We start from the raw sequence: 17,348 nt of genomic DNA, 5'->3' as shown, positions 1-17,348 counted from the left end.
AGAGGTAAAACTGATAGACAAGGACGATTACAAAGCAATGAAGCTAGATTCTGCTGAAGAAAATACAGATAGTAGTATATTGTATAACGAAGAAGACGATATTATTTATCTGATTCGAGATTTTCGATCAACGTCTGCACTACGAGCGTCGTTGAGAAACTCGACATATCAAGAACCTCGATCAACGTCTGCGCTACGAGCATCGTTGAGAGCCTTGATTCAAATGTGCGCACAAAATAATATAAAGGAACTAGTACTAGTAAAGAATAATAAGAATCAGCCAATTATTGAAGAGATAAGAAAGGATCCTAAAATATTTAAAGAAAAAGATATCAAAATATGTATAGTACAAGACAAACAGAATATAGCAGATGAAAAATTAAGAAGAATTATAATTAATGATTTTCACATGTTACCAACAGGAGGGCATGCTGGAATAAATAGAATGTACAAAAATATAAGGAAATATTATTTTTGTAATAGTTTACGAAAAGATATCGAGGAATTTGTGAAGAGATGCGACGATTGTCAAAGGCATAAGCATTCTATCATAACCAAACAACCTCTAACTATCACATCGACTGCCACCTGCGCATTCCACACAATATTTATAGATCTAGTAGGACCATTTGAGATGGATGACAGTGGGAATAGATATATATTGACACTGCAATGTGAGCTAAGTAAATACATAGAAGGATATGTAATAAAGAACAAAGAAGCCGAAACAGTAGCCAAGGCATTGGTAGAAAATTTTATTCTGAGGTATGGAGTACCCAGAAGAATAGTCACAGACCAAGGCTCAGAGTTTATGGCAAGAGTATTTAAGGAAACATGCTCATTATTGCAAATAGAGAAAATAAACTCAACAGCATATCACCACGAAACAATAGGAGCTTTAGAAAATACTCAAACATTTAAATGCGTACCTTAGGATACAACTATCAAAATTCCCTACAAATTGGAGTACATGGGTGCAATATTTCTGTTTTTCGTATAACATTTCAGTACACTCAGCAACGGGTTATACACCGTTCGAATTAGTGTTCGGAAAAATATGTAGACTGCCGACAAATGTTCAAAACGAAATAGAACCTTTGTATAATTTTGACGACTATCCCATGGAACTGAAATACAGACTACAAGTAGCTGCAAAGGAGGCCAGAGAAACACTAACACAGACAAAACACAGCAGAAAAAAAGTATATGATGCCAAAACGAGTAAAATAACTTATAAACCAGGAGATAAGGTATTAATAAAAAATGAGCCAAACTTTGTTTTCGGGTCCATATACCGTAATTAAAGATGAAATGCCTAACGTAATTATCGAGAAAAAGGGTAAACAAGTAGTCATACATAAGAATACCGTTAAGCTGTATAATATTTAAAAAGAATAAGTACTGAAAAGTGTTATAGTGTAAAAGTGTAATAATAGTCCACCATAAGACTTTTACTAGTACTTAAGATTCCGTGTAAATATTTTAATAAAGGAGAGTTTAATTTTCTTATAAAGGAGAGACGTCAGTCAACATAAATAATATAAAATAGAGATGAAAGGAAATTGTTGCTGAAATTCCCTTTCATCTTTTCCCCGCCCAGAGAGATGTGATGGTACACGACAACCCTCACGGAATTTTCCTAATTTATTTGTTATAAAAATAAGGTCAATATTATAGTTGCAATTTGTATAATTTATTACGACAGTAGTAGTAGTAGTAGTAGTTCAAAGTATTGAACTCATTCGAAAGACTGCAAAACAAAGCACACGTCATTATTGAAATACGTATAGTATAACCATATATGGTGATACATATGGGCATTGTTTTTAATATAATAGATATAAATAGGAAGTTCGAGTACCTGAGACATCTTTTGTGTTCGTTGCACTCTGTCGCGCGTAGTCAGAGGATATAGTTACCGAGATATGGGTCACCGTGACCTATCATAACGATAATGTCGATCGACGTAATTGTAATTGTACCTTTAACCTTATAAGAATAAAGTTTATGAAAAAAGTTTAAGTTTGTTTGTTCGGGGTAGTGTCTTCGTCCAGCAACCCCCAACATCACAAGGTGTTCCGTTAATTTTGCCGGTGTGTGTAAATACCATGCAATAAAATATAGTTTCACCTACATTTGTTTAACTCTCTCTCTCTCATCTGACCAGAAAGGAAAATAATTCAGATTATATTAAAATGAAAATCTAGATAGTTAAAAATCAGTCGATTTTATTGGTAGGGGAGCCCAAGCGGGGATTTTTGCAGTTACTCGAGCGCGTCAGATTAACATATGGGAGAAACCTGGTACCCTGCAGATGTACCTCTACCATATATTGGCTCTTAACACAGGGGAGTTCGTTAAGGGGGGCCCGAAAAAAAAAATCTATCCTTAAAAAAACTCGAAATTGTCAGATTAAGATAAGGTAAGTTAAGTACATGCAAGAGAGTGTATATTTCAAAAATCTGACGATTTGAGCCTGGCGTAAGGTAATGGGTGAGTCCCAAAATTTCACAAGAAAAAAGCGAATATTTCGCGAAATGAATGACAGATCGAAAAACTAAAAAATATGTTCCCAATATTTTTTAAAAATCTATCGAATGATACCAAACACGACTTCCCACGGAGAGGGGTGGGGGGTAAATTTAATATTTTAAATACGAATCCCGCGATATTTCGCGAAATGAACATCAGATCGAAAAACTGTGAAATACACTTATTCAATATTTTTGAAAAATCTATCGAATGGTACCAAACACGACCCCCCACGGATGTGGGGTGGGGGGTTACTTTAATATCTTAAATAGGAGCCCTCATTTTTTATTGCAGATTTGGATTCCTTACGTAAAAATAAGTAACTTTTATTCGAAACATTTTTTCGAATTATGGATAGGTGGCGTTATAATCGAAAAAAAAGATTGTTGGAAATGGAAAATTAAATTAAAAAATGGCAAGCGCCCACTAAAATGGAAAACTTTACTTAACTTTTTTTGGTTTTAGGACCTACTCTTCACAACCCAATAGGTCCCCAAAGCGCTCGAGTGACTGCACATTTAGCATACTTTGCTCCCCTACCATATTGACATCTCATCAATCAGGAAAAGATAAATTAAATCTAGTGGTTACAAATTTGAAGATTGTCTGTAGATTTGGCGGCTTCCCTGGGATCCGACCACTATTTATAAAACGGAGTTAAAATTAAAATATTTCTCAGGATGAGACTAAATTGTTTATCAAACCAAACTTCGCAGGGATAAACAATTCACAAGTAAGGAATACATAATATATTATATCTGATAAAACATTGAATCAAATCAAACCATATTCGTTATATTCTACATACAAGCACAAACTAGATGACCATTATACATGCAGGGTTGTCTTTAGATAGGAATTTGAAATTCATGAGATACAGGGTGTTTGGTAATGAATGGGCCGTAGCTTAACCTTAGATTCCTGAGTTTAAAATAGGTCGATTTAAGCTAACTTTAGTAGGAAATACGATAATAACCCAAATACAGGGTCAAAGTTAAACTTTTATTTTATTTAATTTTGAATATTTCCAGATAGGCATAAGATAACAACACGAATTTTGGTAAGCGGGGGATTTTTGGAACGAGAAATCTAAATTCGACGCCAAAAATGATGTATTACCCAGAGGGCGCCACATACGTCTTTCAGCGCTCTTCTAATACGTTTTTTTTATTACCTACTCTACATACTTTTTGCATCGAAACTTTTATTCTCTTAATATTTTTACTTAAAAAAGGTGTACTACATTCATCTCGCTAAACTCGACCGTTTTCGAGATAAACAAATTTTAAATCTGAGATTCAACATAATTTTTGCATAATATCATTGTAGTTACACCTGAAAAATAAACTTCAAACATAATAATTTCCAAAAATGTATGACAATGCAATGACATACATATGAGAACTTGCACAATTATTATGGTTTTAAGTTTATTTTTCGGGTGTAACTACAATGATATTATGCAAAACATTATGTAGCATCGCAGATTTAAAATGCGTTTATTTCGAAAACGGTTGAGTTTAGCGAGATGAATGTAGTAGAACTTTTTTAAGTAACAATATTAAGAGAATAAAAGTTCTGTTTTAAAAAGTATGTAGAGTGGGGGATAAAAAAAATTGAACGTGTTAAATGAGCGCTAAAAGACGTATGTGGCGCCCTCTAGGTAATACATCATTTTTGCTGGCGAATTTAGATTTCTCGTTCCAAAATTCCCCCGCTTATCAAATTTCGTGTTGTTATCTTATGTCTATCTGGAAATATTCAAAAATAAATAAAATAAAAGTTTAACTTTGGCATCCTGTATTTGGATTATTATCACATTTCCTACTAAAGTACTTAAGTTAGCTTAAATCGACCTATTTTAAGCTCAGGAATCTAAGGTTATGCTACGGTCCATTAATTGTGTATTCATTCATATTTCTGTGTATGTTCAATAAAAGCTGAATTAAACTATAATCTTTTCATTTTTCAATTATTGTCCACACAAAAAAAAATAAATAAATAAATGAAACATAAAATTGGAAAGCAGTGTATGAGCTAAAAAGTGGGGTTAGCTCAATGTGGTTAATAAGTTTGTTTTTCTTAAATAGCCTTGAGCGCATCTTATAAATTTCGAAAAAGTTGACATTATGTGGCATATTAAAACCAAAAATATCGGTAAGTGGTCTACGGGGCAAAAAGTTTTGGGAAACACAGCAAACTTCACACGTATTGGGCGTGATAAGCGGTGGAATGCTGCCTATTTGGCGCTAATATTTCACATTGTGGAAATGTATAGGTGGTTTAGGAATGTTCCGCAATTTAAAATTAAAAAGGAAGTATGCTCCTTGCGTGACCATGGTGAGGATACACGAAACCATGCCAGCGTTCGTAGTGGCGAAATATGACAGTTTTGGCGAATTTTTGAAATATTTACGTTCATTCGCGGACCCTGTCTGTGACTTTTAGGCTACGACAACGCATGCGCACATTAATTTCATATTTATTTAATATTATCGTTTATTAATAAATATACCAGTATATTAATAATTAATTAATAATATTAATTAATAGTAAATATAACTTGTAAATTTATCTACATACACCGGCAAAATTAAAGGAACACTTTAAAAATGGGACATGTTTAAAGTCTCGAATCTCCTAAACCATTTGTTCGACTTGAGTGATTCATTTACATAGTACTTTAGTATGTTGTAGCCTTATTCTTTAAGAATATTGGTGTAATAATATTGTTGCTAGACAGTTAAATGTCATTTTATACCGGGTGTAACAATTGTACTGTGTTTTTTCCTTAAAGTTCGGAACACCCTGTGGAATATTCTAGCCTATATAAAATATTGAAATTAAAACTCAATTGTAGCCTTAGGATTTCTTAACATTTTCTTTTTGATTTATTTGCTTATATTGGATAATAAAAAAGTTAGGTACTTTAACAACTAGCCATGTTCTTTATCAATACAGGGTGTTTCTAAATAAGTGCGACAAACTTTAAGAGGTAATTCTGCATGAAAAAATTATGACCGTTTACTTTATAAACATATGTCCCCAAATGCTTCTTTTCCGTGATACGGGATGTTGAATTTTTTCTTGCAAACTGACGATTTATTTATTGCTGTAAAGCCGCTTGAGATATGCAAATCAAATTTGGTAGGTTTCAAGAAGTAGTTATTGCCCATTTTTGACATACAACTAAGAATTTTATATTCACCATTGGCGTGCATACGGGTATAAACATTTTAGATATATGTATGCACGCCAATGGTGAATATAAAATTCTTAATTGTATATCAAAAAGTGCGCAATATATACCTCTTAAAACCTACCAAATTTCATTTGCATATCTCAACCGGTTTTAGAGCCATAAATAAATCGCCAGTTTGCAAAAAAAAATTCAACATCGCATAGCTCGAAAACGAAGCATTTGCGGATATATGTTTATTAAGTAAACTGTCATTATTTTTTCATGCAGAATTACTCCTTAAAGTTTGTCGCACTTATTTAGAAATACCCTCTATTGATGAAGAACATGGTTAGTTGTTAAAGTATCTAACTTTTTTATTATCCAACATAAGCAAATGTATCAAAAAAGAAAATGTTAAGAAAGCCTAAGGCTATAATTGAGTTTTAATATCAATATTTTATATAGGCTAGAATATTCCACAGGGTGTTCCGAACTTTAAACAAAAAACACATTATGATTGTTATACCCGGTATAAAATGCCATTTACCTGTCTAGCATCAATATTATTACACCGATATTCTTAAATAATAATGCTACATCATACTAAAAAAATCGCTCAAATCGGACAACTAGAGTAGGAGACAAAGACATCAAACAGGTCCCATTTTTAAGGTGTTCCTTTAATTTTGCCGGTATGTGTATCAACGGTATTATTTATATTCTTTTAAAGTGCGCATGCTCCACTTGTCGTGGACTAGTCCCTGACTGTAAGCGAACACACTTATTGTTTGTATAACAAATTTTATAAAAAATTATAAATAAATATTACATATTAACGCCAAATATATCATATGTATATCATAATATGTTTAACGTCAAATTGTCGTCGCCAAAAATTTCAGGCGACTACGCTAGGTGTCGCGTCAGTCATGCACGGAGCATAAGCATATTAAAAATGAAGTTAAAATATAGGATCAATATTGTTCATCTGGTTCTATGAGTTAAACGGATAATGTGTAATTTTTTTATATATGATTTAAACTTATCCTTAACAAACTATTAAGTTTAAAGGGTCAAAGTTATATTTTATTATTATGAAATATACAGGGTGTAACAAAAATACAGGTCATAAGCTAAATCACATATTCTGGGACCAAAAATAGTTCTAATGAACCTAACTTACCTTAGTACAAATATGCACATAAAAAAAGTTACAGCCCTTTGAATTTACAAAATGAAAATCGATTTTTTCGAATATATCGAAAACTATTAGAGATTTTTTATTGAAAATGGATATGTGGCATTCTTATGGCAGAAACATATTAAAGAAAAATTATAGTAAAATTTGTGCACCCCATAAAAATTTTATGGGGGTTTTGTTCCCTTCAACCCCCCCAAACTTTTGTGTACGTCTCAATTAAATTATTATTGTGATACCATTAGTTAAATTCAATATTCTTAAACCTTTTTTGCCTCTTAGTATTTTTTCGATAAGGCAGTTTCTATCGAGTTGAAGCTTATTTTTTAAAATGTTTACATAAAAATTTTATGGGGGTTTTGTTCTTTTAAACCCCCCAAATGTTTGTGTACGTTCCAATTAAAATATTACTGCGGTACCATTAGTTAAACACAGTGTTTTTAAAGTTTATTTGCCTCTTTGTATTTTTTCGAGAAGGCACCTTTTATCGAGATGTGGCTTCTTTTTTAATACGGTTCAAAATATACCTAAAAATGTAAATCATACATAAATTTTCATATTACATATTACCAAGTCTCCATAATCGTACTTAACCATATACAAATATGTGGTGAATTTGACAACTATTCAAAATATCTCGATAAAAAATGACTTTTCAAAAAAGTACTAAGAGCCAAAAAAGTTTTAAAAACATTGTGTTTAACTAACGGTACTACAAAAATAATTTAATTGGAACGTACACAAAAGTTTGGGGGGGTTAAAAGGAACAAAACCCCCATAAAATTTTTATGGGGTGTCCAAATTTCACTATAATTTTTTCTTAAGATACTACTGCCATAAGAATGCCACTTGTCCATTTTCAATAAAAAATCTCTAATAGTTTTCGATATATTGGAAAAAATCGATTTTCATTTTGTAACTTCAAAGGGTTGTAACTTTTTTTATATGCACATTTGTACTAAGGTAAGTTAGGTTCAATCAAACTATTTTTGGTCCCAGAATATGTGACTAAATTTATGACCTGTATTTTTGTTACACCCTGTATTATTACAAATTTAAACATAAAATAATTATGAAAACTTTAAAAGTATTATCTAACTAATTATAATACAAAATATACAATGGGTACAATACAAAAAAAATACAAAAGAGAAAATCGTGTATTTGTAAAAAAGCAATTGTATATTTCGAAACGTTTTAAATGTTGAACAGTGCACCAAAATTACAATGATTATTTTTTTAAAGCGTGTCTAAATGTTTGAAATTCTCAGTTCGTCAGTGTTTTGAATAGCCGAAATTCTTTACCTTAGTATTATCATATTGTTTTAAATAGATTGAAAACCATTCAACCGATTTAAATAAAATTGTGTCTCTATCATTTAGCTTGTGTATTTTTATCAGTTTTATAGTCTACCAATTAGTAAAGCAGTAATTGATTCATTAACCTTAGGATGCATATAATGGGTATTTTCGACCTAGAATGTTTTTTCATAATTTTTCCATATGATTTTGGCTATAATTACTTTAGGCTATTGATTATGTACTTTGGAAAAAGAACTACAACGTTCAAAGGGTTTTATTGTCTCATATGGCCAATGGACCTCTAAATATGAAAAAACCGCGAGTGCTACCATTTAAAGGGGTGTGTTTTTGAGAAAGGGGTGAATTAACTCCCATGCACTAGGGTGCATAGGGTGAGTTTTATACATTTTCATACATACACATCTACAGGAAAATTGCTCCAAATTAAATTTACTATCGAAATATCACCTTTAAAGCTTTAAAAATATTTTTTTCACAAAAATATACCTATTCAAAAAAAGCAAAAACAATGTTTAGGCCATTTTCCTTATTATTTCGCAAACATTGTTGTGTAACTTTTTTCTACGCAGCTTTATCTATGCTATGGTACATGGTGCATTTAGTAAAAAGAGAAATCAATTGCATTTAAAATGGTCTATTGTAGACGGTTGTTGGTCTCGGCATTATCGAAATGCCTCTCACTTTTTCAGGTAAATATTTTCATACATGAAATGCTTCCCAGGTACAATCGAAATGCCTCCGTTTCGTTAATCATTTAGGCTGATATTTTGTCTATTTAATCTCTGTATAATGACGCAATGTTGCCAAATCATAATTTAAATAGGTATAGTATCTATCTATTTTGATTTTTCTAGTTCTTAATGCACTGTACATAAAATTTGTTTTACATACATATTTCACAGTATCACATATTTCTTTTTAGAAAAGAAAGTTGTTATCCTACAATCTAATATCCAGCTTTTCTGGGTAATTCCAATTCCGATTCTAATCTCTCCCATATTTATAATTCCATGAATACGGAATGGGACGTTTCATCGCCGCCGGTTCATCGCCGCCGTTTCGATGCCGCCGGTTCATCGCCAGTCCATTTCATCGCCGTCATATCTCGCATTTCCTAGAATTCCTAATTAATACTAAAAATAAATAATAATTGTAACTGTCGAAAATTCGGAAATATATCAGATAGCGATTAATTGACTGGCGATGAATCAGCCGGCATCGGCATCGAACTGGCGGCATCGAAACGGCGGCGATGAAACGTCCTAGACCCCATGAATAGGTACTTTTACCTTAATCTTTTTGTTTGTTTATATGCTCTTTTGTAAATTGTGCTAATGGGCTAAATGTTGTATAAATACTTGAAAGTTTATTACACTCAGTTTCATAATCAGTTAAAGTGGACATTAAATTTTAAGTTGGTACCTTTATCAATGCAATTCATATAGGTAAATGTCAACTTTAAAGTGAACTTTAGTTAATGTTCACTTTAAGTTGATTATGAAACCGGGCGTTAGTTCCTGCATCAGTCAGTTTGTCTATTTCAAGCTTGTCAGTTCGTCGATTTCAAGATCAAATTGTGTTTAAGTCATAACATCCGAAATAATGGAATCAACGATAAATGTCAGTCAAAAGGGCAAACCTTTACTATCAATTGATGGTTTTACATTCGGTTTTCAAAAAATGTTGGCCAAAGATACAGTAAAACGGTGGACATGTACTAAAAAACCTGCAGATCATTTGTGAAAACACAAGGGTGTGAAAATACGATAATTGAATCAATATTAGATCATAACCACGAGAATGCTTCAAAACAAAGTGATGGTGTGGGCTGTGCTTTTTATATACCATCACTAGATGTCAAAGAAAAATTTAAACTAAATTCCAATACATCAATATTTTCAGCAGAAACCATAGCTATCATAAAAGCATGCCAATACGCCGAAAATAAAAATCTAAAACAAATAAACATATTATCCGACTCATTATCAGTTTTAAAAAGTTTCTCTAGTCAACTAGACGAAAATACTGTTAACGTAAATCCCTACATCAAAGAATTAAAGATACTATTATCTAATCTAACAACTATGCAGTGTAATATAGTATTCACGTGGATTAAAGCTCATATTCGACTCGAAAATAATGAAAAAGTAGATCAGTTGGCAAAAGACAGCATTTTCAGTGGCGAGGAAACATTGAATGATATTGGACTTCAAGAATGTATAACCATAAGTAAAACCAGATTACATGATAAATGGAAACTTCAATGGAATCAATACTTTATAAATTGTCCGGCAAGGTATACTCTTTTACATCCGAAAATCCCGACAGATTATGGGCATAAACTATACAAAATAAATTTTTTGAGGTCCCTTTATTTAAGAAAATTCCGTAGGTATCCTGATTAGCATAATGTTAGAACATCCAGTCTAAGAAAAGAATTTAAAATTTTATCGCTAGAGAATAGGAGGCAAATTTCTGTATTGACTTTTTTATACAAGATCATTAATAACAAAATTAATTCTACCGAATTGCTTGAATTGGTTAAATTTAACGTACCAGCCAGAAGAATGCGCTCTAGCCCTATGTTTCACATACCTCAAGTTTTTTCGACCAATAGACCACCTCTTGTAACCATGTTCCGGTTGGCAAACCACTTTAATGAATTATTCAATTTAAATTGGGCTGATTTTTTTTCCTAATTGCACACCCAATTTTGATGACATTTTTTTGCGAACAATTTTACTTGTTGGTCGTTTATCTATTTTGGTCGTTTCTTCGAAACTTCGAGACATTTATGATAAAATGTTGAAGATACGGATTTTTAACGTCGATTTTTTGTTCTAAAATGATACTTGAATTGTCTACAACTATTTCAACTTATTAGGAGATTATTCAAATTATAATAATTATAAACAACAACGAATTATAGATACATTTTTACAAAAGTTTAATTTTTGACTCACTACAATCAACGTTCGCTATTTTTGTACAGATCTCAACTATAGTATAAAGCTGCGTTATAAATAACCGGTTTTTTATTCTCAATCACTAACTAATTTTTATTACTGTTGATACATATTTGAGTAAAATTTTGCGTTTTCAGGATTCTGGATTTGTCGTTTAACAGGATAAAAACCATAGAGGGATTAGACAATTTGGTCAAGCTGAAGAAACTCTTTCTTTCTTCAAATAAGATCGCTAAAATTGAAAATTTGAGTAACATTCCAAGTTTGGATTTGCTAGAGTTAGGAGATAACAAAATAAGGGTAAGTATTTCTCCCATAAATGATTGTTTTACATACAAATATTAGGGCAGTCAATGAGGGTATGTGGCTCCGAATTCCATCCTACTATATCGATTTACGTGATATTTTCACAGTAAGTAGGGAATAGCCAAAGAAACAAAGTCTATGCCGATGTGTGCTTTTCTATTGGGGGCGGTTCCCATCCCTTTTCGGGGGTGGAAAATTGTTTGCTTAAATAACTACGGAAGTTGCTAGAGAACCTAATACTAAGCAAAAACTGTTCTATAATTTTTTTTCGAAAACTCAATACTTTTTGAGTTATTCCTGGTTAAAAATTGGCCATTTTCATCGAAACAACACATTTTCAAACGGTTTTTTGCGAATACCTTAAAAACTATGCATCTGACTAAAAAAACTATATTAAATATTTTTGTAGCTTATAAAATAACAAAGAGATTCGTTCCTTTATGAATATTCTAGTTATAACACAAAAAGAGACATGGTAAGTGAAAAAAACTTGTTTTCTTGGTGCATGCTCAAATCAGTGTATGTATTTAACGTGAAATAACAGAGAAACGGTCGATTTTAGGTGTATAATGCTACCAATAACTTTTGTTGTGCTTGAAAAGACCTATAAATTAAGCAATATTAAATGTCGATTACATTCAAACTATGCGAGATAAACTGTAAAAAATTTGATCACTAACGTATTTTAAGAAAAAAATGAGAAGTATATTTAACCCCTCATCCACAAGAATTTAAATGCACCGTTTTCCTTCTACAGTGCATTTTACTGTAGTGTTCTTTTTATATTCAAAAAGTTGGGCGGGTTTAAAATGAATAGTTTTTGAAAAAATAAAGATCAAATTATTGAGCGCATTTTTAAATTTTCTTAAAAATCTTCCTATTTCTCCATGTAACTCGAAAATGATAAGAGATGCCAAAAAAAGATGCCATACAAAAATGTAGGTTTCTTCTAGATAAACATTTTGATATTATTTTTTATAACAGTATCTCTTATCATTTTCAAGTTACATGTAGAAAAAGGAAGATTTTTAAGGAAATTTAAATATGCGTTCTATAATTTGATCTTATTTTTTCAAAAACCATTCATTTTAAACTCACTCAACTTTTTGAACATAAAAATAACACTAGTAAAATGTATTGTAGAAGGAAAACGATGCATTTAAATTCTTGTGGATGAGGGGTTAAATATGCTTCTCAATTTTTTTCTTAAAATTCGTTAGTCATCAATTTTTTGCAGCATATCTCCCTTAGTTTGAATGTAATCGACATTTATTATTGCATATTTGAAAGGACTTTTCAAGCACAATAAAAGGTATTGGTAGCATTATACACCTAAAATCGACCTTTTCTCTGTTATTTCAAGTTGAATACACTGATTTGAGCATGCACTAAAAAAAACAAACTCTTTTTACCTACCATATCTCTTTTTGTGTTATAACTAGAAGGTTAAGGAAGGAACAAATCTCTTTGATTTTTTATGAGCTACAAAAATGTTTTATATAATTTTTTAGTTAGATGCATTGTTTTTAAGGTACTCGCAAAAAACCGTTTGAAAAGGTGTTATATTTCAATGCAAATGGCCAATTTTCAACCACGAATAACTCAAAAAGTATTGTTTTCGAAAAAAATTATAGAACAGTTTTTGCTTAGAATTAGGTTCTCTAGCAACTTCCGTAGTTGTTTAACCAAAAAATTTTCCACCCCTGAGAAGGGGTGGGAAGTGGGAAGAAGTGGGAACCACGAATAACTCAAAAAGTATTGTTTTCGAAAATAATTATACAACAGTTTTGCTTAGAATTAGGTTCTCTAGCAACTTCCGTAGTTGTTTAACCAAAAAATTTGCCACCCCTGAGAAGGGGTGGGAACCGCCCCCAAGACAAAAGCACACATCGGCATAGGGTAGACTTTGAATAAGGAGATATTTTCAGGCTATTCCTAAAATTTCATTAAAATCCATGCAATAGGATAGAATTCAGAGGTAAAATCTGTTCTTGCTCTCATTGACTGCCCTATATACCCAATGCATTTCAGTGTGAGGTAATATAGAAGCGTTGGGCTCACAATCATCCGGGGACAATTTACAGCCTGTTGCGTCATTTTTACAGCGAGAAACACATTTAGCCCTATTCTGTAACGTTTAACAAATCAAATAGAAATGACCAAGTCGAATCGTAATTACCCGAAATCGGAATGTTTGATACCTATCGCGTCATTTTCGTGTTTAGATTGGCATTCTGTAACTCACATCGTAATAAGTGTAAATCGAAAACGCCAACTTCTATTTGACGCGCTCAGAAGGTGGTGGCAACCCCGCGCTGAAAAGTGAAATTAGTGTTCTGTGACCTGTTTGTTGCTGGATCTAAACTTGAAATATGACACCGTGGCCATATACTCAATTTTTTCATATCATCACATTACATAAAATTGTATTTAAAAAATAGTTTTGAAACACCAACAATCCTTACTTACCACCCTTAATCAACAAACGTTGCGGTGGTTGCGTGGCCAATAAATCGAATAAACCGGAGGACCAACCTAAATTCTGAGCAGTGTCAAAATGATAACGTTAATATCCCCAGTTGTAACTAATATCGAAATGAATAAGAATCGCTATAAATTGCGACTGTCATGGCGGAGTCGCTATTAAATTGCGACTTCGAAATGAATGGCAGCTAATCTGGAAAGCTCAACGTAGGTGGCGCTCGTGTAGTTGGAGGTCACGTCAACTTACGTCAACACTTCAAATCAATATATTTCCAAGTAAATATTGCATATTTGTTTCGCTGTGTGAATTAAACTTGAGAAAATAAAATCCCTCAATGTTGTGCTGTATATTTTTTGCTCATCGAGAACGTCAGGACACAGGTTTCCCAAAGATATTCTGAGGAGAAAAGAGTGGGTTGTAGCAATAAGAAGGGATTAATATGTGCCGAAAATAAACGCACGTATCTGCAATAAACATTTTGTTGAAACAGATTACATATTGCTCCTAGATGCGACTGTAAAAAATAGAATACTTCACTATAAAATTCAGATCAAAATTTATTATAAACGCACGGATGAAGATATGCAATTTTATATACATTCACACTGTTGCCACATCTACAATCGCTTTTTATGGAGTGAACATATTATAAAAAAAATTATATTTGAAGTAAAAATAATATAGAAAAATGTGAAATACTAATTTTAAATAATTCTCAAGTTCTCAATATTTTTTAGTGACTAAAACATAACCTGACCAAACCTAACCTAGCGTCATCGAAAATAATATAAAAAAGTTAATAACTGAACATTTTAGTGACATATTATCTTTAAAATATGCTTTAAAATGACTAAAATATAACCTGATCAAACCTAACCTAATCGAAAATAATATAAACAAGTTAATCACTGAAAATTAAAGTGACCTAGTAGGTACCATTCAAATATTCTTTAGTGACTAAAACATAACCTGATCAAACCTAACCCTAAATTTTTCTAATTTCACCTTAAGGCTATGGGTACATAATTCGCAAATATTTTACGTGTATCCCTACTTTTTCTGTCTTTACACGGCAAATTACGTGTAGTAAAATTCACACTGGTATGGATATGTAAACATTACTAGAATGTCATTCTACTTGAAAATGTCATCATTAATTTAAAGAGATGGGTTTTGAATGTTCTTGGATAACTGTTATTTTTATAATTGCAAATTATTAATTCAGTTAATAAAAGTGATAAGGTTTTCACTAACTATGTATTCAGTGATTGTAATAATTTATTTGTACAACAAAGACTAATACTCAATCGAGAAAAGAGGAAAAGTGTTAGTGATTTTTTAATAATATATTGTTATGGAACGCTTACAATTTTGAACATCTTTAACAACAAAATACTTGGATCACAGAATATATTATCCTGATGTATTCTCTGCTTGGATCTTTCACAAATAATACACAATAAATAACTTTTTATTAAGTTCACGTCTTAAATCAATTATTTATCAAATACACTATATATCAATAATATTTAATCAATAACTCAACATATTTCCGATGCAATGTCAAATATTTAAAACTGTCACTGATTGTCAGTGTCTGACTGACAATATATGCTGACAATATTATATTCGGCTGAGTGCGTTGTAAGACAAAGATAGATTTGGAAAATATTGCCACGCATTGAGTTCATTTTTTTCAAATCCTGAAAAAACCAATAAATATTTTTGAAAAATTTAAACGCGGAATGAAAGACTAAATTATTACCGAGGGCCGAAAGTCCCTTAGAATAAATAGAAAGTTTATTTTGAATGATATATTTGAAATTAAAAATCACACTAAATTTTCTCTTAGTTTTTCACCCCTGTAACTTATTAAAATAAACATTATAGAAGTTCTCAGGGACTTTCGGCCCTCGCTAATAACGTAATCTTTCATTCTGCGTTTAAATTTTTCAAAAATACTTATTAGTTTTCTCAGGATTCGAAAAAAATGAATCCCTATTTGAATAGCATTGCAGCCGAAAATACGTACCGATCCTCTTAAATTTAAGGTCGCTTTTCACGTAGACAAACACCCAAATAATTGTACTGATTGTACTCATAGATATAGATTGAACTTAATTAAATTAACACATTCTATATTTCCATAAGGAGTTATATATATTTTTTTAAATAAGACAACATTGCATAATCAACTGCGCTCAACCCATGCTTAAACCAAATTTACACCAAATGCCCAACTGTCATGGCGGCCATATTTTGAAAATATCACATTTTTAAATGAGATAAACACAAAAATTAATGCTGAGCGCACTTAATTGTGAATTTTAAATGGATAAAAAAGTAAGGCATATCGACATATCATTATACACAGTTGTCAGACTCGTGTGAGGAGTGAGTCAATACCCTATAAATACCCTCTGAATGCTCTGAGCTATAGAAATAAAACATTGAGACGATGATTAATATAGTTTATCATTCGATAAGGACTTCCTTTTTCCAGTAACTCTAGCATTCCTTCTCCTCAATTCGTTTTTCAACGCACAAACAGTCTCCAAGATCCGTATATTTCGGCCATTTATTATTTATTAAATCGTAATCAAAAACACCATTTACAAACTTCACGAATAGTCAAAACGATGACCTCCAACTACACTAGCGCCGCCAAGCGGGAGAAACGGCGTACATAGGTGCCATTAAAATCAGGCCCCAGTTCTTAACATAGAAATATATATTATCATAGACAGAGTGTCATGTTGAGCGAAGTGATGACACCATCTTTTTTTGTGGCTCAGTGCTGTTTCACTCTTATGCATAGTAAAGCTGCGACAGTAGTCCTCCCTTTCCGTGCATATACCCCCACTCAGTTTCATGTTCGTTTCTCGATACAATGTGCTAGAGATACCGCAAACCTGTCCAAGAGATCTTGTCGTCAAGAAGCGCGAAGGGTAGGCTCAGTCTGTAGTAATATACAGTATGTCCCTGTAAGTTGTATCCATATGGAAAACTTTTTTATTATTAATTTTACGAAAAAAGTTATTCTTCATAAAAAGCTCTGCATGGTCCAAAACCCAAGATTCAATCATCAGATATCAAATTTTATGAATTTTATACGAGGTATGTCAAAAAGTTTGAATTTCACTCAAGAGTAAAGTAGCTTTATTTTTCACAATATTGAAAATTCCTATTGGAAAAAGTTGTTTGGAATTAAAAACTATATTCTAGTACGCAATTACATCCATCTAATTAAAAAAAAAATTTTGAAAAATTATGGATAACTAACATTATTTTCAGTTATTTCAATTCTGATAACTCTTTTGTTATTAATTTTACGAAAAAAAGTGATTCTTAATAAAA

The 17,348-nt window shown here is 31.8% G+C and overlaps 1 protein-coding gene across 1 annotated transcript in view; it reads left to right on the top strand.

Moving 5' to 3' along the window:
* Positions 1 to 17,348, top strand: part of LOC114342937 (protein phosphatase 1 regulatory subunit 7) — a 56,560-nt gene that overhangs the window by 23,185 nt on the left and 16,027 nt on the right. The window contains exon 3 of the mRNA XM_050656431.1: positions 11,338 to 11,500. Coding sequence (XP_050512388.1) covers positions 11,338 to 11,500 — 163 coding nt within the window. The remainder of the gene's footprint in view (positions 1 to 11,337; positions 11,501 to 17,348) is intronic.

Source organism: Diabrotica virgifera, chromosome 7, assembly GCF_917563875.1.
Source record: "Diabrotica virgifera virgifera chromosome 7, PGI_DIABVI_V3a".
In the NCBI taxonomy this organism is placed as follows: Eukaryota; Metazoa; Arthropoda; class Insecta; order Coleoptera; family Chrysomelidae; genus Diabrotica; species Diabrotica virgifera.
This window is presented reverse-complemented; position numbering and strand designations above follow the sequence as displayed.